This window comes from Oxyura jamaicensis, chromosome 1 (genome assembly GCF_011077185.1).
Source record: "Oxyura jamaicensis isolate SHBP4307 breed ruddy duck chromosome 1, BPBGC_Ojam_1.0, whole genome shotgun sequence".
Lineage (NCBI taxonomy): Eukaryota > Metazoa > Chordata > Aves > Anseriformes > Anatidae > Oxyura > Oxyura jamaicensis.
The window spans coordinates 198422412-198446078 of NC_048893.1; the positions used below are offsets into that span (position 1 = coordinate 198422412).

Genomic DNA, 23667 nt, shown 5'->3' on the forward strand with positions numbered 1-23667 from the left:
CGAGCAGCCAATGGGAAACCGCCGTGCTGCGCCGCCGGGGCGGGACGCCCAATCAAAGGCGTCCTCTGAAACCTCTGAAACAAGATGGTGGCGCCCGCAAGGGGGAGGGCGGGAGATGGGAGGAGCCGTGCAGGAACGGGTGGGAGGAGCCATGTTGTACGGCGGCTGGGAGCAGCCATGTTGTACGGAGCCGGGCGTGGCGGCGGCCATGTTGTAGGCGGCCGGGGCCCTGAGGCGGAGCGGCTCGGTGAGAGGGGGAGGCGGGCGGACCGCGGTCCCGGGACGCCTCAGAGCGCGGTGTCGGGGCCTTCTTGGGGTTTGTGGAGGGAGCTGGGACTGGAAGCTTGCGGAGAGCCGCCTCCCAGAGCGAGCTGCCTCGGTATTTCGCCGTTTTTAATTTTTTTTTTTTTTTCCCTCAGGAGGGTCGGCGAGGGGGCGAGGCCCAGCTCCGCCGTCGCTGCTCCCTCCCCCACCCCCTCCCCCCCCCCGCGTGTGTCCTGAGGTGAAACCAGGCACAGGCCTGCAGTGGGGCTGCGGGGAGCGGCTCCCCGGTCAGGGAAGGAACGAGGGCAAGTTTGGGAAGCGGATTTAAGTTTGGGAAGCTCCCTTCTGTGGAAAGATGTCTAAGAAAATGCATTTTAGTCGCTAAATGCAGTGCCTGGTCAAAAACTTGTAAGCTTTCTGGCTAAGCAGCTAGCAGTACCAATGCTAAAAGCTCTTAGTTGTGGAACGTTAAATCAGAGTATACAGCCTCATGATGCAGTTAATTCTTTACAAAGCATGGATTTCTTTTTAGTTTTCGTTTTGACAGTGATGTCAATTTAGAGCCGCCCAAAGCAGTGGTGCTGTTGGTGCCCTTCATCGTGCCACAGGCCTTGTATCAAAGGTGATCAGGCTGGAAGAAAAACGATTACACTGCCCATCATTGAGCAGTCCTTCTCCTGGGGGAGTTTAGCAGGTGTTGTATGGCTTAGGGCACTTGTTAAACCCCAGCTGCAGCGTGCTGCTGCTAAAGAAAGCAGTTTGTTAGGGCTCATGTAGTCAAATATCAGCCTTCTGAAGCTGGATTGTGCCCTCTACATCTGAAAACTCCATCGTGAAAACTATGAAATAGCGATTGCGTACTGAAAGAGAATCTAAATGTTCATTTGGTACGTATTGGGGGCGTGTAACTGATTACATTTCTTAGCTTGTTCCCTATGATCCAGGACTTCAAGATGACAGGAAGAGAATTTCTTGAACTAGATTCTCCGGCGCAGAGACTATATTTGGAAAGAATAAAGCGGATGGAAATCATACAGAAGTTGCTAAATGAGCTTCCTACAAGAGACCAGTAAGTGTTGGTAAAATAAATGAACTGCAGCAAACATTTAAAGTCTTTTGGAGGCTTTTTTCTTTGCTTTTATATTGCAAATCTTCCTTGCAGCTTCAAAAATACTGAACTGCAAAGGCGCTAATTTTTGTCCAGAACAGAAAACTTGGTTTGTGTATTTCTTTAATATGTTTAGCTCCCTCTTCTTGGTGTTCCTGCTCAGTTGCTTTCTGGCATGAACTCCCCAGTGCTTAGGGTTCCAGGCTGGCTGATTAGCACTGATTAGCTCTGAGCCTTCATACAGCCCTGTGCTAGAGGTAACAGATTTTCTAGGAAACAAATGTTGGAGAGCATAGGGCAGATACCCTTGTGGTTCTGCAGGAATCATCCTGCATCCAGCAGAGCTGTCCTGGGGCCAGAACCTAGCGAGCATCAAGCTCCTAGCTTCTGCATTTCATTCTGCACGGCTCCCCCACTTCAGGAAGGTGAGACTGAAGCGGGCAGGCGGTGGGGTAAAAGTAGACCAGAGCTGTACACCGGGCTCATCAGCAGGGCTTCAGCACGGCTCAAAAATAGGTAAGTGTTTTATGGGCCTCACAGGCATTTTTGTGCTTTGTGGCACGGTATTTCAGTGCAAAACCTTACTCTCCTGAGCTGGTTTACACGTGTGTATCTTGCATAAACTGTGTACGAATAATTTAGAGTAATGGGAAGCTTTTTTTTTTTTTTTAATAGGATGAAATTGCAGTCTAAGCAAACTACAGCTAATAACACAGGGCCTCCCCACACAGGTGAGAAAGGACAACGCCAGGCCTTTATCCTTACCGTTACTGGTGGTATAGCTTTGTGTAGGATCTGCTGTGCTTGCGCGCAACTTACAACACTTCTCCTTCCCCAGAAGGCCTGGGAACTAAGGGGGAGGCAAATACCTCAGTGGTGACACGGTAACATCTTGATAGAAACTGTGGTACCTAGACGTTGTTGGGCCTTGGGAAGAAATAGGTGTCATAAAAGAATGGCAGAATGTCCCAAAAGCTCAAGATTTTAATGTGAGGGAGCTAATATTTCAACAAACAAAAACAAAGCCTTCCTTTCTTTTTTCTTTTTTTTTTTTATTTTTGAGTACAGCTGTTCCATATATCAGTAAACCATAAGAAATTGAGCTCATCCTGGGTACATCAGTGTGCTCCGCTTTGGTTTCCTCTGCACATACGCATACGTGCATTTCACTTTGACTGTAAATATAGAATAAAATGGCTGGTTTTCAGAAACGGGAATGTTCTGTGAATGACACCAGATACTGTAAGAATGGTGATCTGAGAAGCAAATAGGCCCATTTCTTAAAGCAAGCAAACACTCTGACTCCTAAGGGCAAGAGCTAGGCTTCTGCTGAATAAGCATAACATTGTAGCTGAATAGTTAGTAGCATTTTTTCCCTGTTTGAAAACATGATCTGTACCACAAAAGTATTTTCCCATTCAGAAGGATAAATAATTATTATTGATGTCAGATGCTGGTAATGTTAAGGTTTTGCAAAATCAGTACTTAAATGTGTGAGGTCTTTGGTAAGGTTTGTCAGTGTTTAACGTTGCTCTGAGCATTAAAATGGGGAAGAGTTTTCAATAGGTGGATTTTAAAAAACATGTATTTTAATTGCTAAATGCTTTAGGGATGGTCACATTTGGCAGTTGTGCACATAAACATGACATTTGGCCTAGCGTAAAATTTGACCTGTTAAATATTCGATTTTCTTTAGGTCTTCAGTGGTAAATCCAGCTTACGATACATTTTAAAACACACTTTTAACATAATAACACTGGCACAGCCTGAGAGCCAATGTGCCTTCCTGTGAATTGCTCTGCCTGGCAATAGTTGTCGTTCTTGGGATTTTTACATCTGGGGAAACCTAAAGTGAAGTATTGTTTCCACTAATCAACTGACTGCCAGGTATAATGATAAAGATAAAAACACACAGCTTCTTTCTGCAAGTCAAATGAAATAAATCATGGACTGCTCATCAGGCTCGTCAAACTGGTGCACGTTTCCATTCCCTCTCTTCTGTTGCTTGCTGTGATGGAATGCGCTCCAGTGGGAAATGCTTGTCAGGCTATTAATTGCTGCCTGTCTCTGACCAGACTTGGTTCTAGTGTGTGTTCACCATGTTACAGATTTTTACCATGTGTGAACATCTCTGTTGCCATCGTCCCCCCAGTCTATACTGTAAGCTCTTGAAAACTAAATCTGTACTTCCAGTTACGCAGGCTAGAAATGAGGCTGATCTCAGGAGCTAGCTGGGATTTTTTCTCAGAAGCCATTCTCCTTAGAAACACACTGACTACGAGAACAAATGTGTTAAAACTTCCATTACTTGTAACAAAAAAAATGTAGAAAAGGCTTCAGAGTGATTCTGACACTTCACTCAGGACACAGGTGTAAGCTCAGGCTTAGAGCAAAGGATGCTGCAGTGGTTGCTGCTGAAAGTAATTACTCCTCATGTCGTATTGCAAGAGATTTACATCCCTTCTTACTGCAGAGTACTCAGAAATGAATTATAGCACATAACTGCAACTATTTCTTTTCCTTTTTTTTACAGGAACCTTTGCAATCATGGATCATACTTCCTTGCGTTAAATTCGAGCATATGTGGCTTAACAGCAAATAATTACTTCAGGAAGATCCTAAACGTCAGAAAAGCTGCCATAGTATCTGCTTTGCCGATGGCTGTTATTCCATTTCTCTCAACAGCAGCAGTTTATGAAGTCTTTGTGCGCGAACCTTTATTTGCAGGTAAAACTTCATTATTTCATGTTTTCAAAAGGCCTTTGCTTTCTTGAAAATGCTGGCTGCTAAAGGGGAATTTGAGAAATACATTGGGCAGTGAGTTCTTCAAGCTGTGAGTGGGTCAGCGCAGAAAGAGGGCAGGAGGTGTTGCCAGGCATGCAGCACAAGTTTCCCTGTGGCCCGTGGAGAGGCCCCTGGTGGAGCAGGCTGTCCCCCTGCAGCCCAAGGGTCCCACAAGGAGCAGATCTCCACGCTGCAGCCTGTGGAGGAGCCCCTGGTGGAGCAGGTGGATGTGGCCTGGAGGAGGCTGTAGCCCATGGAGAGCGGCTGCAGGAGCAGGCCCCAGGCCAGAGCTGCAGCCCATGGAGAGGAGCCCACGCAGGATCAGGGGGTCTGGGGGGAGCTGCCGCCCATGGGGGATCCGTGCTGGAACAGTTTGCTCCTGGGGGATGGACCCCGTGGTATGGAGCCGTGTGGGAGCAGTTCTGGAAGAGCTGCAGCCTGTGGGCAAACCCCACAGGCTCAGTTCGGGAAGGACGGCACCCCGTGGGAGGGACCGTACGTGCTGCATGGTGACGATGAAATGTTCTGTCTATCGTGCAGGTGAGCTGAACTGTGAAGTCTGCGCAGTGATCAGAGGAGGACTGGTAGGGGCTGTTGTGGGTGGTCTCTATCCTGTTATCATGGCTCTCCCTGTGAGTGCAAGCCTTGCCGCCAGGTATGTCTTATTAACCTGCAGTGAGTGTAATTGTCTGTCAGATCTTCAGTTCTCAGTTTAAATTCTGTGGATTTTCAGTCTTTGCACACTTATCCTTTTGCATGGTTTTCCTATATGGAAGGGAATTGACATTAATCAACTAATTACAGGGACAAGTTCATAAGAGCTGTGCTACCAAGATCTACAAAACTGATCCATTGTAAAGCACTTAAGAAACCCAGGCACACCGTGGTTCCACGCTAAACTTAAGTTGCAGTTGCCAGCCTGCCGAGGGTTGGAAATCGTCCAGTGGTGCTTGGCTGGGCAGCTGGGAAATGTTCCTGGTGCTGAGCAGGGCCCAGCACCCAAACTCCCTGGCGGCTAAATTCTGTAGGTTGAGGTCAGAGCGCCACGAGGGGATGGTGAGACCTGGCAAAACCCCTTGACCATGCACTGGGGTCTTCTGGTATTTATCTGCAGAGAGAACGCAGTGCCCATTGCCACCAGGTGAATTTAAGTTCGGAGAGGAGGGAGAGAATGAATATCCACCAAAGTATTTGTAAGGACTTAAATACTGATTTTCAAATTGGATGCAGAAAAAAAAAAAACTAACGTTTCTACCACTTTTTTTGTTCTTTAGGTATTCTTCATCTCCCTTGCCAGGGAAGGAGAACTTACTACGCTTCTGGCTCACGGTTTCTCAGCCTGTCTTTAGAAAGATGAGTTTTGGTGTGCTGGTACAGGTTCTGACTGGATTTTATCTCGCCACTAAGCATCATGGAATATACATCAAAATACTAGAGAACATGAAGCCAAGCAGGGATCCTGAAGAGCTACAAGCCTGAAGTGAAAGAACTTTCCAATTGCCTTGGCTAAGTAATAAACAAAGAAAGAAGTTTTTGCTTGCTGTCTTTTTTAATACAAACAAACAAAAAAACAAGGTCAAGACTCTGCTGATATTCTCTTCAGCTCTGAACTTAAATGGAAATAAAGATTTTAGTTTTGCCTGGCTTATTAAAGTACACCTTACTAAACAGCTCTGTAAGGACAGGTGTTTTTCTTCAGAAATTGAGAAAAATATATTTTATATTGCTTAATGTTTGGCTCTAAGGTAGTGATGCTGTTTTCTGGAACCTGCATAAATATTACTGAAAAAGGCTTTTTAGTGATAATATAATAATGCAACCCACACTGATTTAAAATAAAAAACAGGCTAGATTTTTTTTTCTTGAGATTCCCCAAAGTCTGAATATTTTCCTCCCTGAACTTCAATCCACTAGGAGAGAATTTCTTCAAACATCATGCTGTTTCTCCTGTTACACGGGTCACGCTACGCAGGTGCAGGCTGCCCAGAGAAGCTGTGGATGCCCCATCCCTGGAGGTGATCAAGGCCAGGCTGGATGGGGCTTTGGGCAACCTGGGCTGGTGGGAGGTGTCCCTGCCCATGGTGGGGGGTTGGGACTGGGTGGGCTTTAAGGTCCCTTCCATCACAAACCATTCTAATATGAATACCTAACGCAGTAGGAAAATCAGCGATCTTCAGTGTATTCTCCAGTTTGAGAACTAAATCAAGATTCTGAATCAAGAATCATCTCAATCTGTTACATGGTCGTCACAGTAAAACCTGGGATAACTGAGCAGCAGCCACATTGCCATAAGATTCTACTGTCCCCAGAGATGAAAACAGCAATATATAGATTAATGAAAATTAAGCACCAAGACTCTTAGGTGGTTTAATTGGAAATTTGTGCTCTGATACTGATGAAGAATAGATTAAGTGAGTTCTAAACTAAATTTATCTACTTATTTTTCCTAACAGACTTGTTACAGCAGGGAAATACTGCGCTGTTTCTCTCTAACGAGGAGCAGTGACCTCATTTGTACAGGCAAGCAGCAGAATGAGACATCCCCAACAGTTGTTACACACAGTAAGTTTCTTTTACTTAACCTCAAGTATTTCTGTGAGGTGTTCTGATCCTGGCTGGTATCTGAGCAGACATCATGGCCTTATCTTAATCACCCCACTTCACAGATTCTCAAAAGAGCAAATATTTTACTGGACAGTGAATTCCAGGAGTTGTGTTTTTAACCAACAGAACCACTTGGCTGTGGCAAACAAGCGTAAAGTATTTTAAGCTATTACTTTGCGGTAGTATTCTTAAGAATGAAATGAGTGGTTCAGTGCTCATTATTTGAGCATTTAACAAGGTGTGATTAAAACATGATAAACAGATCTTCGCACTTCAGGTGTGATATTCAAAGCCACCTTCCACACGCTATTTTTACTTTGGTAGCAATTCAAGTGATAATTATTCTCTAAGTAACCAAAGTGAGTGCTATGATATTTAATGGTTTGATTTGGACCAACTTTTTTCTAAATTTTAAGAGTGGAAGGTGGAAAAGATTGTATGTAAGAGGAAAAAAATCACATTCCTCGTTGTCTTTGAAGACATCGCAAAGACCAGCGTGTGCTACCAGCATAAATGAAGAATAGCCAAATTGCAAATATATTTTTAAGTTGTCCTATGTTAGGTCATGTCAACGGTCAGCTACGCTCCCTAGGCAAGAAGCTAAATATCACGTCAGCAAAGATGTTAATTATAAAAAAAAAAAAAAAAAAAAGGATATTCTTCAGTCATGCTGTATGTACTTCTCCTTAACAGGGGAAGAGGCTCTCAAAATTGAGTTAAAGAATGAAATTGTGGTTCATGGCTCAGCAGGACACACATGAAGAAGTGCTTTCACTGAATTCTGCAAAAATACTGATTCGGTTCTCCATTTCATACCCGGGACACAACATACCTTTTTCTCCAACTCAAGAAGTCAAAGGAGGAGCTGTGGCTAGTTCCTGGCCTCCTACCAACCTGAACAAACTCCTCACAAACACTGCCTCCCCCTTCGAAAAGCTCTGAGTTGGGACAGGTCTCGGTTGTACTCCTGCCACAATTCCAGCAGCAAGAAACCATTCACAGCCTGTGCATCACAGCCCACGCACCACAGCGCTGCCTTTTACTGCTTTCTTAACATTCCTGCCTAATATATATATATATACACACCCTATATACCAATCCGTATATATCATCTATATAGATATATATTGATATATAATATCACTACCCTGTATTGATGGACTTTGGACAACTAAAATTCTGAACTACTTCCAAAAGGATGCTAAGACTGTAAAGAATTAAGAGCAATACTAAAAAAAAAAACACTAATTTTATCTTCTCTGTTTACCATTTTTTGCTGGCAAATCTCCATGCTACATTCTGGTCCACAGACCCCTGCCAATGACCCCCTCCTCTCCCCATCACCCACCCACGTCCTGTTCCTGGCATCCTCAGGCCATTGATCAGAGGCACTGTTATTTCTCCCTGTCTGTGTATCCCATTTAAACTGAGTGCAAAAATGTAGAATTGGCTGCTGCCGAGCTGTAGTTTTACACTGTTTACACTGTTTTACACAAATCCGTGGGGACTTCTTTAAACCCTCTTGGGGTTTAAAAGGGTATTCTTTAAATACAGCCTAGTTGAATAGCCACCCTAAGAAATCTGAAATATTTACAGTCTAACTGGTAGCAAATACAACCCTATAAATAGAACATGGTTAATTCTCACACAAAAAACTTCACAAGCTTTTGAGAGCAGCTTTAAAAACTTGCAAAAATAGAAAGTAAGTTTTTTTGTAAGTTTACCAAAGAGAAATTTGATGATCTGGAAGAACCAAGAGATGCCAAGTTTTGGGAATATAATTCCAACATTTACTTTGATACCATCTCTTCAGTCAGTTAAAAGATATTCCCCTCAGGTGGTGCTAAGCTCTTCGGAGAAAACAGAGAGATGTTTCTTCACTATGCTACTAGCACAGTATGGTAATCACACTGTAAATGTCTATTTTCCCTTTGCAGCTCATCAGGCACATAGTTCAACAGAAAACTCCTACTTCAAATGGCATAAGCATTCACTTTTAATTCGAAATGTAGCTCGTCTACTGGCTACTGCGTGCATATTAATTTTTAAAAGAAAAAGAGGAAAACAGCTAACTAGGAGGACATGGCTGTATTTTTCACTGTTGTTTATCACCCAGAGCTAAAAACGCTACGGCAGAGCAAGGCAAGGACCAGCGAAACCATTTCCTGAGCCAGTCATGATGAGACTGGCAAAAGCGAAGCAAGCTGTCTGATGGCGCTTTATGGGAATGTATTGATCCTTACCAGGTGGCGATGTGGAAAACGGCGCTCCTTTAACCCCTACACAACAGAGCCTGGCAGAGAGAAACTCACCTGAACGAGAAACTGTCAGGTTTTAATAGTAACGTATAGCTGAGCTGCAGTACTGTTTTATATGTAGGTTTTCGTTCGAGATCTCTGTCCCCCTGGCCAGCTCTGCTTCCCCACGGAAACAGCTGCCCGGCTCCCCTTCCCCGCCGCCAGCCAGTCCTCTGGGTGCCTGCTCCGTGCAGGTGAGCGGCCAAATGGTGGCTTAAGGGCACCGGGGGCGGATTCAGCAGGGACAGGGACGGGAGGAGACAGTGGCTGAGAGGAGCTGCAGTCCCTGAGGGGACAGGGGAATGAGGGGAAGGGGAGACTGCACACACAGCCTTGGTTTTAAAATCCTAAAATCGTTAAGGTTGGAAAGCCCTCCAAGGTCATCTGGTCCAACCATCCCCCTACCACCAATGTCACCCACCAAACCACGTCCCCAAGCACCACGTCCAACCCCTCCTTGAACGCCCCCAGGGACGGTGACCCCACCACCTCCCTGGGCAACACGTCCCAATGCCTGACCGCTCTTGCTGAGAAGAAATGTCTCCTCATTTCCAACCTGACCCTCCCCTAGCACAACTTGAGGCCATTCCCTCTGCTCCTATCACTGGTTACCTGTGAGAAGAGGCTGACCCCCAGCTCCCCCCCTTCCTTTCAGACAGTTGTAGAGAGCAATAAGGTCTGCCTTGAGCCTCCTCTTCGCCACACCGAACACCCCCAGTTCCCTCAGCCGCTTCTCATAGGAGCTCCTCATAGGTTGCCCCCCTGGACAGTGGTGTTTGGGGGGGGTTATTCCTGCACAATCGCCGCCTGAGATGGAAAGGGAGGCACAATAAAGGCTGGTATTAAATGACAACAGCATGAACAGAAGGCTGCATGTTCCTCACGCCGCAAGGTGGTCCCACCTGGCTTTGAGGAGAAGTTTGGAAGATAAATTCATGGCTAACTGTTAGAAACCATAGCTGTTCCAGTAAGCCCGAGATGAACTGATCACAAGCTGGAGGAGCTCCAGGCCCTCCGCCCCTGGACGCTTCCACACACAGGCTGTTGGGCTTATTCTGACATAGTACAGCTGCTCTGGATGTTCAGGCCCAAGAGCTACCCGAACAGCTAGCTAAAACGTTGAGTTATGCCAAGGTACACACGTGGTAAGGACTGGGAGAGCTCTGCAGGCAGCTGCCCGTGGCCCAGATGCAGAGTGCCATCTCAGCTTCAGGAGCTGAAACCCAGCAGCCAAAAACCTCGTCATGGCTGGGAGAGAGGCAGGAGAGTGTGGGAAGCGTCGCTGTCCCACGGTGCCAAAAAAGAGAAAGATTTTTGTCAAAAATTGCCAGAGCTGCACCCTTACATTTCGTGCATTACTCTTTTCTGCGCAGGAAACACTTAAAACACTTAAAAAACCGGCAGGCTGCCTTGATCAGTTGATCTTTAGCTGAACAGGGATATAAACAATACCATGACATTAAATAAGAGACCTGTAGAAGGCTGTAGGAAAACTATACATAATAATATCTTGCTTGAGCATCAGGTATTCGACAATTTTACTGTTTTGACCTGCTAAGTTTCTGAATGATTACTGTTCATGCAAGGTGGGATTTCTTTCTTGGATCCTCAAAGATGCCTCCTAAGTGCTCAGCCTCTCGGGAACTTTAAGAGAGAAACAAATATGAAGGAAATATGAAAGATTAAGCATTTGATGTTGTGGCCTTTTGGGGAAAAAATGTGCTTTTGACTGCATTAAAAGAAAAAAAAAAAAAAGAAAAGAAAAAAAAAGTGAGATCTATGATACAGCACATTAGGACCAAATAAAATCTATTTCACATTTTAAGTTTGCTGTTCTAATCTTTCATGTTACTGCCGTGGATTGGCTAGTGTGACAACCCCCGCTCAGATTTAATGGTGTCGAGCTCTTACTTATGTAACAGTAACCGAAAAAAAATAAGAAGCTAGGAACAGTTGTTTCAGAAGGATTTAAGCTGGTAAGTACATGACAGAGAGACCTGCTGGAGGACGGTCGCATGAAAAGGAACAAAAAGAAGCGCTGTGCTACACCAGAGGCACCTGCTGAGATGAGAAGAGAGCAGAAAGCTGAAGTCAGGCCTTAAAGTGACGGAGTTTGACGTTCAGCTCTTTTTCTTTGGCCAGTAAATCCATACTGTGCTTTCTGTAGGCATCAAACTGCAGCGAGAGTTCGCTGTATGCCTGCTTGCTGCTCTCTAGCTCCTGTTGCAGCTCCTGGACCATCCGATGATAGTTTGCTGCTGCGTCTTTCACAAAGCGCTTCTCTGCTCTCAGCCTGGCCCTCTCCGCACTCTCCAGCTTCTTCCCCAGCTGCATGATCTCCCGTTGCTTGTCCTGCAGGGCTTTGCCCCTCTCCATGGCCAGGGTCAGCAGCTGCTCTTTCTCCTCGTTCGCCTTCTCCAGCTTGGCCTGCAGCTCGCTGTCCTGAGCCTTCTGCTGGCTCTCTCCGTGCTCTACCTGCGCAACGATTTGTTGGTGCTCCTCCTGCAGGCACTGCAGCTGCTGCTTCAGCGCATCGACCTCCCGGGCATGGGCACTCGCCTGCTGGCTCTGGGCTTCCAGCAGCTCCTTTTCACGCTCCTGGGCTCTGCAACTCTCGTAAGCGCGTTTCTCGTGTAAGGAGTCTAACTGCTGCGAGAGATTTTGGGCCTGGGCAGCGAGCTGGAACACTTCGGCTTCCTTCTCCTGTATGGTTTGGCTGAAGAGAGTCTCGTTCTCCTGCTGCAGGCGCTGATTCTCCTCCCACAGCTGCTTGTTCTGCCTCTTGTGCTCATTCTTGAAGTAGATCATTTTCTCGTGGTTGTTGGCCAGGTCCACGAAGCGCCCCTCCAAGTGCCGGACGCGTTGGGTCTGGCTTTCCAGTTTCACGGCGTCCTCCAGCCTCAGTTTCTCCAGTTCCATGTTGAGCTGCTCCAGGCCTTTGCAGCGCTTGCGTGCGTCATCTGCTTTCTTCTTCAGCACACAGATAAGGCGGTGCTGCTCTTCCAGGCGTGCCCGCAGCAGAGCCTTCTCACTCTTCTCCCCTTCAGGGCCTTCACAAAGTACCTCCGGGCCTTTTGTCAGATCTTCCCCGTCCCTGCCCACCTCCGGATCGCTTGTGGGGCTGGCCATCCCTGCTTCTCTCTCATCCTGAGCCATGGAGCCGCTGTCAGACACAATGAGGAAACATTTTATAGCCACCAGTTCTCAGAGTGACATTCAGCACGTGAGATGCGTTCACCTGATTCCTGTCAATGTGGAGCAGTGCTAGGGCCACATGATAGAATGTGACTGTCTGACACATCCTTGTATAACCACAAGATTGGAGAAATGGAGATGGGTAATGTTTGTATGTAGTTACTGTGTTTGGTGATCAATGTATGCGTATGGTTTTTACATTCGGTGGTTAACGTCTGGACCTAGTTCTTGTGTTCTGCACTGGTCCCCTGACAGGAACAGCCTGGAGCAGTGTTGTTGCTAGGCTGAAGACTGTGGGGGGGAAGAGCATGCATGTGGTCTGGGGTCGAGAGGATTCGAGAAGATTCCAGAAGTTGAAGAAGGCATGCTCGAAGGAGGATACGCCCACCCTAACGAATATGCATAAGTAGAGGGGATATAAGCCCGGAATGGGAACTGTGGGATGTGCGTCTTGGTGGGGCAGAGACTCCCGGTGCACCCAGCACTGTTTGCTTGCCTTTATTCCTCTAATAAATTGTTAAATTTAATTGGAATTCTATTTGAGACTCAATCATTTGTCACAAGCAGATTTAGAGTACCCCAGAACTGTGGGCCCAACACCACTGCACCAAGCTACGGGACTTCCTCTGGAATTCCATCGCACCACTGGCACAGCAGACAGGGACTCCCAAAACCAACAGCAGCCTGTGCGGTCCCTCAGACCCCGATTCAAAGTCAGGCAGACCAAAGAGAAGGGTGCCAGACTTGATGATGGCAAAAGCAAAGAACTGTAGGCTTAGTATTTATGCAAGCCTCTTCATTTGCTGATTGCTAGCCCTGGTAATTATTCCTCCTCAAAACACTGTTGTTGTGGCTACAAGAAATACTGTTATATTTAGGTAAAAAGCCACTACGTGATCAAGCTGTAATTCCTTAAGCAATCCTTTTCCCCTGCCTTTATTTTCTCCTCTGGATGCAAATTTACATTACAGTGGTTTAACACAGATGCTATTATAAATGCACATGAAACATGGAGGGTTGGATCAATCTTCTAATCCATGTATAAGATTTTAGTAGCAACTTACCCATTAAATATAACTGAATAGCCTGACCCTGAGCTTAAAGATTTAAGAATAATAAAGAAAAAAAAAAGATAATTAAGGACTGGTGATAATTACTGTGATAGAAAGACGGTGCCTGGAGAAATGGTTCCTTATGTGAGTGTTGATGCTGATTCGCTGGATTATTTTAGGCATGCAGGTTAAAAGTCTGGCTCCTCATCTAAAAAGAAAGGAAATATTTATGTTACAGTAGCGCCACCGTCGTTATCAGTGCCTTATCATACAGCACGCTACCCAGACGTACAAGAAGTTTGCCTAAAACTGGAGCACAGACTTCGCATTCAGACATGGACCTGAAACCACGCAGCACCTGAAAGAGCGTGCGAAGAATCGGGGTTTGTGGGTTTCGGCTGCGGGTGAAGATAGGCCACGGACAAAAAGTCCGGAGGAAGGATGAAAGACAACGTAGAGCAAAAATGAAGGCAAGACACGGACAGATTCAGAGCTTCATGGGGGCGACCATCAGCAGGGCCCCGCCACGGCACACTGCCCTGCTGCTGGTGCGACTTTGGCTCCTGCCAAAACACTCAGTGATATGGGGAGAGAGGGAAGGATGAAAAGATTTAGGCCACCCGGTGGAAATGCAACAAACTGAGGGGTTTAGGGGGAGAAAGATTTTCTCTCACCAGGTTCTTGCTTTCCTCAGCCCATTTGTTGCCACACGCTGTGTCCATGGCGATGCGGGGCTCAATCACTCACGCCAAGGCTCAATGCCCGTCTGGGCTGCTCGGGGCAGTCCCGAAGTCACGGGAATAGCTGGGAATGTTTCTTAGCAAACAAATGCTCCCAAAGGCACCCAGGTTCAGCAAAAAGAAGAGGATTTCCTCAGGCTTGAAGTCCTCTCCTTTGCACCCAGAGAAGATCACAATGGCAGAACACACAGAAGGTGCATGGGCTAAAAGAGAAGACGCAGCCCTCACCCTAAACAACCTGCAACTTTATTCAGCAAGTAAAGGGTAAAGGATACAAAGCAAACAAGGCGGGGAGGGAACAGTACCAGGTCTTTCAAAAGAGGTAAAGTCAGAGTGAAGTGCAACACTGACAAAGGCTTGCAGGCTTACTTGCAGAAATGGGAAGTACAGCAAGAAACGGGAATTTTCTGAATACAGAACATGAAAGGAGAGCTGGCGCTTTGAAGTACCTGGTTTATAGGAAGTAAAGGTAACGTCATTTAAAACAGATGCGCGTACTGCCATAGGTGCACCTCCTGCTGCCCCCCATCCAGGCTGGAGTCATGGCAAGCTTGTAAAGTGGAAAAAAAAAACGGGGTGGGAAAGCGTTACATTTCTCCCAGCCATTTTTCTGGGCAAGGATGAACATATATGAAGACATCCTAGGCGTATACGTACTTTGTCGTAAAGATAACTGGAATCAAGAATCAAAGCATAGCTATTAAGTTCTCAAACTGCCTTTTAATAACAGTTATGTCTTAATTATATGCCTTGTTTGGGTTATGGATAACTTTAAAACCTCTGCAAGAGGAAGACAGAGTAAGTTACGTCCCTAAAACTTCCTGTCTTAAGCAACTGCATAAATTCGTAGTTTTCACTCTGCATTTTATCAGTCTGGAACATGCTCCTGCAATTAACAATTACTACAAGTTTGGTGGAAAGCTGTAGTTACCACAGAAACCACATCCAGAGGAACACCCATATTGTTTGTTTGTTTCCTAAAGCGTACATTTTGCATGACTTTTATATTTCCGATCCAAAATCCCTCATGGTTTACAAGACTCGATCCAGTCCTTACCTTAATAAATCAACATAGCGTTCTATAGCTGGAGGTGAAGTTGTAATGTTTCTGCTCTATAACTAAGTCCTTTAGGATTTATAGGGTAGTTGAAGTACATTTTCCACCGATAAAGCAGCTTGGTTTGTAATCGTTTGTTCATGGCACTGAAGTTCATCTCACCAGGCCAGCTTTGGCTTTTCTTGCACATTACAATAACATAGCGAAACAGTAAAAAGATAAGCACGGCTGCTAAAAATCCTTAAAGATCTTAAAGATTCGTAGCACGATGCAGGATCCACTGAGGACTAACAGCAGTAACAGTACAACTTTAAATAGCTAGCATTGGTAAGCATTTTATACTTTTCAAAAACGCTTCTGTGACCATCTCCACTGACCTCGTGTAAATTTGGAAGCCTCACTTCTGTGTGGTGACAGCTACCTTTATATATTTGCCTATGATAGTCATTTCCACATATACTTTAAAAAGCTATTAAAAGCTGGGGGAGGGCAAGTGAATTTTTGTACTAGAGGGCCTGTTTCCGTCATTTGGCTCTTTTTTTTCTCTAATCTAAACGAACACTTTTGGAAATTTAAACTAAGGTTTGATCTATTTAGCGCAGTGCTAAGCAGCGACTTTAGAGATAATGACAAAATTCTGACTCTGTCTGTAGGATGGAGGAGGAATAGCAAGACAGAAGATACTTCACCTGACCAAAAGACGAGAGCGGTACTGTCACAAACCAACCATTCTGCCAGCAGTTAAGTTTTTAACTACTGAAATTTCGTAGCGTGGAACACAGAAGACTACATACACTTGCCTGCAAATCAAGAGCCTCAGCCCCATCCCTTCAGCTGAGGACCGAAGACTTTTGACACAGCATTGCATTTAAGCTTCTCAGGAAATAAAACTACAAATTACATACTTGTTAAATTGTAGTCATGCTTACAGCGACCTACTTTTTAAGGTGAAAACAAAATCCTGTAGACAGTGAAGTCAAACAGGTGTATCTTCCAGATGCTTACGTCATTGCCCTTGTACGAGTAGGGAGAGATGCACATACTACGCTTCAGAACAATTTGGATTTATATAGTACAGCAGTGACTTTGCTTCTGTATTCTTAAATAGCCCGCTCTCATAGGGTGGTGTTTCTGGAAAACACAAGTGGAATCTGTGCCAGCTTCCAATCTCATCTGAAACACCTGAAGCAGTAAGGGAAGGAGACTGACAGCTACTTCTGGCATTCGTAATCTCCGGACTGCCTGGCTGATGAAGGAGAACATGGGCTCCCCAGCAGGCTGAGTAGCACCTTTCCTTTTTTCCTATTCATGGTGTAAAATAAATACCAAGTAATGCAAGCATCTAATTATTTTATGATAAAATTAAGTAACCCAGTTGGAGCTGTGAAGAGCCCTCTTTTCCTCTGTAAGCTTAGGTGCAGGACTTTACCAGCCTCTAGACCTCTGCAGTTACAGCAAATAAACGTACATTTATTTTCAGAAGCATTTTCTGCCTGCATTTCATTGTATCGCATACTCATACTGAGTAGCTAACACAAAACATTGGTTTTTAATAAACATCAAATTCTTAATTAGCTTTAATAAGACTGCTTTTATTTAAAAAAAAAGTAATACATTTTGTATTTTATGCATTTATCTTCCTTCAGTGGTACGCATTTCCACACGTGCCAAATTCCATTTCAAATGCCGCAAAGCTGCCTAAACCCAGCCCGCCATAACCCCGGCGTTCTCCTAACGGTGGCGCTGAAGAACCGGTAAGTTACCTTTTGCAAAAATACAAGCTAATAATAGGTATCGGTACAGACAATGAGTACACTTTACAAAAATAAATACCCAACATTCGTCATGAGTAAAACTGGCAAGTTCAGATCCTCGGGAAGAGCATTTGAATGAAAACATTTGACCTCTGCGCCTTCAGCATTTAAAAGTGTCATCAATATACTAGCAAGGTAATTCACAAATATAGAAGCAAACTTTATAACCCCAACTTTTCATAGTACATCGGAATTAACAGTCCTCTACGCCTTGCAGAGTAAGGCATCAACAGTACCATTTCGTGTAGTGCTTCTTTAGTGACAGAAGCAACTTTCAGATCATAGAAATGTGTAACTACAGACAAAGGGACTTTAAAAAAAAATCTGCACGCTCGTATTCCTAGCTGGAGAGATCCAATATAGCATCATGAGGATTCAGCCAGAGAAATGTGCCAATGAGCATGAACAAAATGCAACCTGTTGCTATCTTACTAACAGTAACATCTCACAAACAATCCAAGTATACAGAAAATTTACTTGCTTTTCCTTTTTTTTCCTGGCAATTTAGCTTTAAGGAATCAGCAACGCTTCAGTTTGGCGACACAAGCATTCAAGTATCACAGCTACCTCTGCCTCTGAATTCTCTAAGTAGGTTCTTACTTGAATACATGTTCAGTGAATAAGAAATAAAAGAAGGCCTTCAATTTACATAATCATCTGCGGGCTGAATTTTAGTTTGGAATACGCAGTGACATTTGACAGCACAAGAACAGAAGAGCAACAGAACAGAGACTATCAAAGAGCTGCTGTGTGCCTCTTCCAAGCTTCACCCCCACACCTTTCAATTCCATTCCCAAGTTGTCCTTTTGACACTAGCAATTCAAAAGCCACCTTATTTTGTCAGTTTGGCAACCATTAGCATCCTGAGAGGCAGAGTATCTTCTACCCACGTGTTCGGCAAGTTCATCATCTTCTCCCACAGGGCACTTTCATCTGAAGTGGAATCCATCCAGTCGACTGTAGTTCCATAGCTTCTGCCTAGAAAAATGTCAGGTTTTAAGAGAAACATTAATCACTTGATCTGCTGCAGAGCTGAGAGCTGACAACCAAATTGCCCATTTCTTAAACAGCTTCACCTTCTCAGATAATCAGAACCTAGTGCATTCGAGATCCAGTTCTATATTTTTATGCTTGAACAAATCTGTCAAATACAATTAATAACAATTCTCCACACAAACTTCATCTTTTTCAATTTTTTCCTTGTTATTCTGTCGTTTTGTCACTGTCCCAAGGAAAAAAGTTAATCAACACCTAAGAGGGCTTAAAAATAAAATGTCCACTGATTCTATATTGAAACACCACCTCGGGTACTTACAATTCAGTATGAGATTTACTATCCTCACTTGTGCTTTAGGTTATTCACCGAAGCCATACAAGAAGGCATTTTTCCTTGCTTTTGCTTTAAAGGACTCTAAACACTTTGTCTCTCCTCAGACCAGAAAGGACGATGAAAGGGACAAAGCAGAACTGCGTATTTTCCCGGTCATTAAATCTACATATCTTATTACTGTCTTTATGCTAAAAACGTGTTTGAATTTATACATTTTCCTACCCAAAGTCTTTAAATCTTACCACGCATTCACAATCCATCCTTTTATCTCCACCCAATACTGCCTCCACGTATCTAGTTTTTCCATGCGTAAGTTCATGATGTTATCAAGATTTGGGGTGCAGGAATAGCATAGTCTCATAGTGCAAACAGTACCAGACACAACGCATGGACAGAAAGGTTTATTTCTAATGTTCCTCCTAACTCGTCAATGATCCCTAACCCCCATACTACTTCTATTTACAGTTCAGAATCTGTGACAATGAACGGATAATTTCCTGAATGAAACTCTTTAGGAAATAAATGGCTGAAAGGCTTTTCAGTTATCTTTGCAAAAAGAGTATAAACAGAAAGGAAAAGGGGAAAAAAAAGAAAAATGTAGTTTAAGAAATGTAGTTAAGAATTCATCTGTTAGTTGTCCAGTACCTGTTCCAAGGCCTATCCTGAGACCTCCCAGAAAGTGGTTGGCAAGTTTGTTGTGATCCCAGACTGTGAGTTCGATGCAGGCTTCTTTCAAATCTTCTGGTCTAAAGCCATCATAGACCATGGTATGGTTGAATACCGGGTTTGTAGTTTTTGCCACTGTTCTTGTTTTCTGGCGACTTTTTCTGCTCGTATCTGGAAGAATGGTACTTCAGAAAGAGAAAGCATCGTCAGTTTGCACTTCGACAGCATCACCTGCATTAAACACACTCATCAGACAAAAAATAGTGAATAATGCTCCTCTGCATGTTACGAAGCAACTGAGAATAAGATGCTTTAGCATCATGGAGATGAAATCAAATGTCATCTGTTTAGTCCCTTCTGACAAACGCATCCAGGATGTATTCACCCTTGTGCTCCAGAAGATGGGAAGGGAAAGTCAGGTGGGGAAGAGGTACAACTGTTTGTTTGCTGGATTACCACTAATGATGTCGAAACCTTTTAGTTACTGCCAGAGATTTCCCAGCTATCTCGCTATCCTCATCATGCGTTAAATCTTTTTGTAGAAAGAAAGGAGGAGGAAATACATCTATGCTTCTCACTTCTATCTCCTCCCACGATTTACTAGGCTTAAGCATGCTCTTGCACAAACTTGCTTTGTTTAAACACAACTTATAGCAGACAAGATCTGACTTAGATTTGTCTAGTCCTTCCACCAAGTAGCTCAGCAGACAAAATGAAAGGGTGGTGATTAGCAAGGAATTCCTCCCAGTGCATCTCACTTGGTAGCATGTAGTAGTTAGCATCTGGAAGTTGCAAGCCCTGCAGGACAATTTGCATTACAATAAAGGAGAATCAGAAAGTAATTAAGAGTTTGTTTTTAATTTAAATATAGAAAACTGAAGGTAAGATTAGAAAACACAGCAGTTGCATTATTAAGCCACCAGGTTTAATGATTTCAACCACAGGTTTTACCACTTGATAAAAGAGTTGAGGCTGTTGCCCCTCAGAAGAGGAAGGTCATGGCATTCCTTCACCCAGATGTGCACCTCACCAGTGGGCAGAGTCTTCTTCCCTGTAAAAAGAAATAAAACATCTTGGCCCTGATTAAGCCTTAGAAATTACCTTCAAAAGGAATTTACGTGTTGCAGAAGTTCCTTTCTGTTTTCAGAGGTGATATTTCGCCTAGACACTCATTATCTCACATTTTAATTGGACATCCCTCTCTACCTTTGAAGCTGCAATCTTTACCCATCAAAGTACTGCCAGGCCACCTCATGTCTATATTCCAACCACGATTTCTCTTCTCTTACAAGTAAAGAAATGCAGGCCACTGGTCTTCTCTTTCCCAGCCTTCTAGATGAAGAGATTTGTCTTCAGACTATGCGATGCTAGCCTTTACCACCACTTGTACTTTCAAATGAGCTCCTCTGTGCTCTTAGTATATTTGATTCTTACTGACTGTCTCGCTGGATTAGTGACCTCGCTTGGCTTCCTTGTCAAGCCAGCCAGTTATCAGTTGTCAGACAAGAGTAAATGAACAGCTCGTACAGCTGAGAAATGCTGCGTTCTGGTTACCTGTTGCTATTTTGTACTTCTAATATTGCTTGAATTTAGTGTGTCGTCATTGTTTGTTTAGCAAGTCACAGCACCTGCCTGACAATTTCATAATTTCTAGAACTGTTAGAGAGAAAACAAAGCTTTGTTACGTATCCAGACTGGATTATAAATCTGAGATTGTAACAATTGGGTAATTTCTTCTGTAGTAACATAAAAACAACAGAAGATCCTAAAGTGAACCTTGGATCCTCAACTGAATTCATGACCAGAGTGGCCTAATCCTCTAGGAAAAAAAAAAAAAAAGTCATCCTACATTAAAACAAGATGCCTGAATTTGTTGAGAAATGTGATACAGCTACTTCCCAATCTCCTCTCCACCCTCCTCCAGCAACAAAACCCCCAAAGGCCTGACAAACTCAAAGAAGCAACAAATAAATACCTCCAGTAGGCTGGGGAACATACTTGAGGGCTAGTTTCATCTCCCCTCTGTTTTCTAGTTCCAGAGCCATTGCTGAAGTCTGAAATTTAAGAAAAAACAAGTCTCATCCACTGCAGTTGGCACGCTGATTTTATGGTGCAAAGTTTTGCACAAAAACAAGTTCAACTTCTACATTAGATTTATATATATATAATCAATATAAAACCCTCAGAACACACGAGATAGGAGCTAAATAAAACAATGACTTGGTTTCGCACTTAGCAGAAAACAGAACAGCTAACCCAGCCCTAGTAACCTACCCTTGGCTTGAGTGGAAACCAGTTGATCTGCTTGTTGGATTTATCATTCCAGTCCCAAGTTCCTAAATCCAGCTCTACTTCACCAAGGAAGCTATTCCTCCCAAAGGTATCGTTGTGCCAGACAGAGATATTAAGGTGATGGTTCTTCAGGAGATCCTTCTCAATTTTATACTGCCAGGAGAGAGGAATAGGGAGGAGGAATCGATAAAAAGAGAGTTAAGCTAGGTTTTCATCAATGATTGTCTGAAAGTGACACAGTAAAGAAATGTGTTTGGGTTTATACGTCTATAGCTGCTCACTTCATTTCGAAACAAAACTCTCTTCATATTTTAATATTTTAAATATTTTAAGTTCCTAAGAGGCTTGAGATTGCTTGCAAGAATTATGTAACAATCAATGTTCTCAGTGCTGTATCCAGAACAAACCAGAGTTAACCCATCAGTGAAGGACAGACACTCCTACAGAGCAATGAGCCTCATCTTAACGCAGATGTCTCTTTTGAGATCATCCTGAAGAACTCAAACTCCTCATACTTCATGCATGCAGTACTTCATGTCTAGTTAGCATTTGATAAATACCCGCAGTATTTCATTATAGACCGGATTAAAAGTTTTCTTTTTCACGGAGGTCTTCCGTTTGCCCAGCTTGTATTTCTCTGGAAGCAGGTAGGTCTTCACATACCTAGAATTTAAACAGGCTGGTAAGAAGAGCATGAAAACCTCCCTTCCAACTTCCCTTCCAAAATACATATTTACTTATGAAGTTAAACAAATCAACTTAGATGAATTCTCCTTAATCTGGGAAGTTAAATTTTAAAATAGACTTTCCTACTCAAAGCCTGAGCTTCCATGTTAATATATGTGCTGCTTTACATGGCATTTTTAAATTCAGTTCAGAGTGGAAGAACATGTAAAGCACGTTATAGCCTCCATCAGTTATTTGGTTCTTCACCCCATCAGAAGGCAATGGCTGGAATAAAATACAGTTTTCATTTACGCATTGAGAGAGTAACTTCCATCGGGACAAAAAAAAGCTGTTCTTACTTACGGGTCTGAACGCTGTCTCTTGACATCTGCCACTGCCAAGTCTTTACACTGGCAAATAAAAACGTGGAGCTCGTTCAGCTGTTCTACGTAGTCAATAGCAAACTGAATGTTCCCCTTCACGTCAACATTGCCAAAGTCTCCGCTGTAGACACTCATTAGGCTTCCGCTCACCTGTGTCATACAAGAGAAGAAAAACCTGCATCACACAACAGAAGTTTTTTCCAGTCTTTACATTTCACTAAATAATTCAAGATTAGGGCAGAAGTTATGCTCAGGATTCAGACAATTAAAAAAAATAACTGTGTCCCTTTAGATGCAATTATGAAATGTAACGGTGTTAAACAAGCTCTTCACCAAGCAGGTTAACAAAAGAAAGAACGTTATTTGTAAATCTTAAAGGTGTTAGGCCAAGTTTTGAACAAGAAAGAATATGTTTATTGCACTGAGACAGAATACATGAAATGATCGGATGCTATGTCTGGAGATTGCGTGTGATCAGATCCTTGAAATATTAGTTATGTAACTCTTCAGCTGATCTTTGCAGAAAGCAGAGCCTAAAACTTTAGGACAAAAGGCTTTCTGAAAATGGCAACAAAGAAATCAACAATAAAGTCTTTATGTGGCTGAGGTAGGTGCCAAAATAAAACATATTAGAAATTTGAACCCTGGACAGATAGAAATAGAAGGATGAACAGTTTTGGTTTTGTTTTTGCTTTGTTTGTGGGTTGTTGTTTTTTTTTTTTCCCCTAAATCTCATCATTCATCCCCAAAGTTCTCCTTTTCCCATAATGGCCACATCAGCTGATGACTTTCGGTTAGCACTGACTTCATCATATATCCCACATACCAATACCATCTCTTTCTTTCACTTATTTCTCCCGCCACCCCTTAATCCACTCCTAAATATTTGTTCTACATAAATTCTCTCCCACTGTCAGCTACAACTTTCAGTTCTTAGGGTAAAAGCCTGTTTGTTTAGGGTTTATCAAGGACGCTGCTCAGTGGAATCCAAAACAGGCTCCAGCATGTTACTAGAAAACAAGTTGAAAAAAATAATCACTTTTTTTTTCTTCAATTCCATGCAAAGATTCACATAACAGAGAGAGGGAAGGAGACAGATACCCAGGAAAGAAAGAGGAGAGGAATAAGAAGGGAGCTGAAACAACACCAAAGAGATTAGCAGAAGCAAAGTGCCGTGAAAACAAGGCTGTGGTTTACATACAGAGGATAAGGAGGCCATGCCAGAGGAACCGCTAAGATTGGTTAGAGAGCTGGGACTCTTCTTGATCCTGCCAAGGGTATAACTGCTTTCTGATGCTGTATCTGTCTCTCTGTCATCACTCTACAAAAACATCACAGAAAGAGCCTGTGTAGGTACTTTGTAGTCACAAGAAACATTAAATAAGAAAAAAAAAAAAAAACAGTTTTAATAATGC

The 23667-nt window shown here is 43.5% G+C and overlaps 3 protein-coding genes and 1 long non-coding RNA gene across 18 annotated transcripts in view; 2 read left to right on the top strand and 2 right to left on the bottom strand.

Annotated features, from left to right (window-relative positions):
* Positions 1-69: 69 nt before the first annotated feature.
* On the top strand, positions 70-5826 carry TMEM126A (transmembrane protein 126A). Of its 4 annotated transcripts, none has more exons than XM_035343513.1 (5): positions 70-366; positions 1209-1333; positions 3906-4099; positions 4697-4811; positions 5431-5826. In XM_035343513.1, the coding sequence occupies exons 1-5, from the start codon at positions 85-87 to the stop codon at positions 5633-5635; spliced, it is 921 nt and encodes a 306-aa protein (XP_035199404.1). In that variant the 5' UTR covers positions 70-84; the 3' UTR covers positions 5636-5826. The 4 variants fall into 4 exon arrangements, with proteins under 4 accessions (XP_035199404.1, XP_035199420.1, XP_035199413.1 ...); XM_035343529.1 differs by having other exon boundaries at positions 112-247; XM_035343522.1 differs by having other exon boundaries at positions 245-379.
* Positions 5827-10886: 5060 nt separating this feature from the next.
* Positions 10887-14068, bottom strand: CCDC89 (coiled-coil domain containing 89). 3 transcript variants are annotated; one of them, XM_035329799.1, is made up of 3 exons: positions 13979-14068; positions 13410-13512; positions 10887-12220 (listed from the first exon to the last, which is right to left on the bottom strand). In XM_035329799.1, exon 3 carries the CDS (start codon positions 12211-12213, stop codon positions 11149-11151), a length of 1065 nt encoding a protein of 354 aa, XP_035185690.1. In that variant the 5' UTR covers positions 12214-12220; positions 13410-13512; positions 13979-14068; the 3' UTR covers positions 10887-11148. The 3 variants fall into 3 exon arrangements, with proteins under 3 accessions (XP_035185690.1, XP_035185684.1, XP_035185677.1); XM_035329793.1 differs by having other exon boundaries at positions 10887-12224; XM_035329786.1 differs by having other exon boundaries at positions 10887-12224; positions 13400-13512.
* On the top strand, positions 14063-16583 carry LOC118168968. The gene is made up of 2 exons (XR_004751875.1): positions 14063-14308; positions 15755-16583. It is a non-coding gene; the product is annotated as an uncharacterized LOC118168968 (long non-coding RNA).
* Positions 16584-16672: 89 nt separating this feature from the next.
* Positions 16673-23667, bottom strand: part of SYTL2 (synaptotagmin like 2) — a 55776-nt gene continuing 48781 nt past the window's right edge. For 7 of the 10 annotated variants that reach the window (XM_035329715.1, XM_035329724.1, XM_035329678.1 and 4 more), the window contains 8 exons: positions 23454-23573; positions 22233-22402; positions 21764-21866; positions 21186-21356; positions 20887-20965; positions 19863-19962; positions 18891-19096; positions 16673-17893 (listed from right to left, as the gene is read on the bottom strand). In XM_035329715.1, coding sequence (XP_035185606.1) covers positions 17748-17893; positions 18891-19096; positions 19863-19962; positions 20887-20965; positions 21186-21356; positions 21764-21866; positions 22233-22402; positions 23454-23573 — 1095 coding nt within the window. In that variant the 3' untranslated portion in view covers positions 16673-17747. The remainder of the gene's footprint in view (positions 17894-18890; positions 19097-19862; positions 19963-20886; positions 20966-21185; positions 21357-21763; positions 21867-22232; positions 22403-23453; positions 23574-23667) is intronic. The other 3 variants (XM_035329706.1, XM_035329695.1, XM_035329688.1) reach the window with 1 other exon arrangement.

Excerpts from the sequence above, each read along its gene's own strand:
- TMEM126A (XM_035343513.1), top strand. The coding sequence starts at position 85 with ATGGTGGCGCCCGCAAGGGGGAGGGCGGGAGATGGGAGGAGCCGTGCA. Across the intron at positions 1,334-3,905 it reads GAGCTTCCTACAAGAGACCA|GAACCTTTGCAATCATGGAT; the intron begins GTAAGTGTTGGT and ends TTTTTTTTACAG. Across the intron at positions 4,812-5,430 it reads AGTGCAAGCCTTGCCGCCAG|GTATTCTTCATCTCCCTTGC; the intron begins GTATGTCTTATT and ends TTTGTTCTTTAG.
- CCDC89 (XM_035329786.1), bottom strand. The coding sequence starts at position 13,487 with ATGCCTAAAATAATCCAGCGAATCAGCATCAACACTCACATAAGGAAC. Across the intron at positions 12,225-13,399 it reads TTCTATCACAGTAATTATCA|ACAGCGGCTCCATGGCTCAG; the intron begins CCAGTCCTTAAT and ends TCATTGTGTCTG.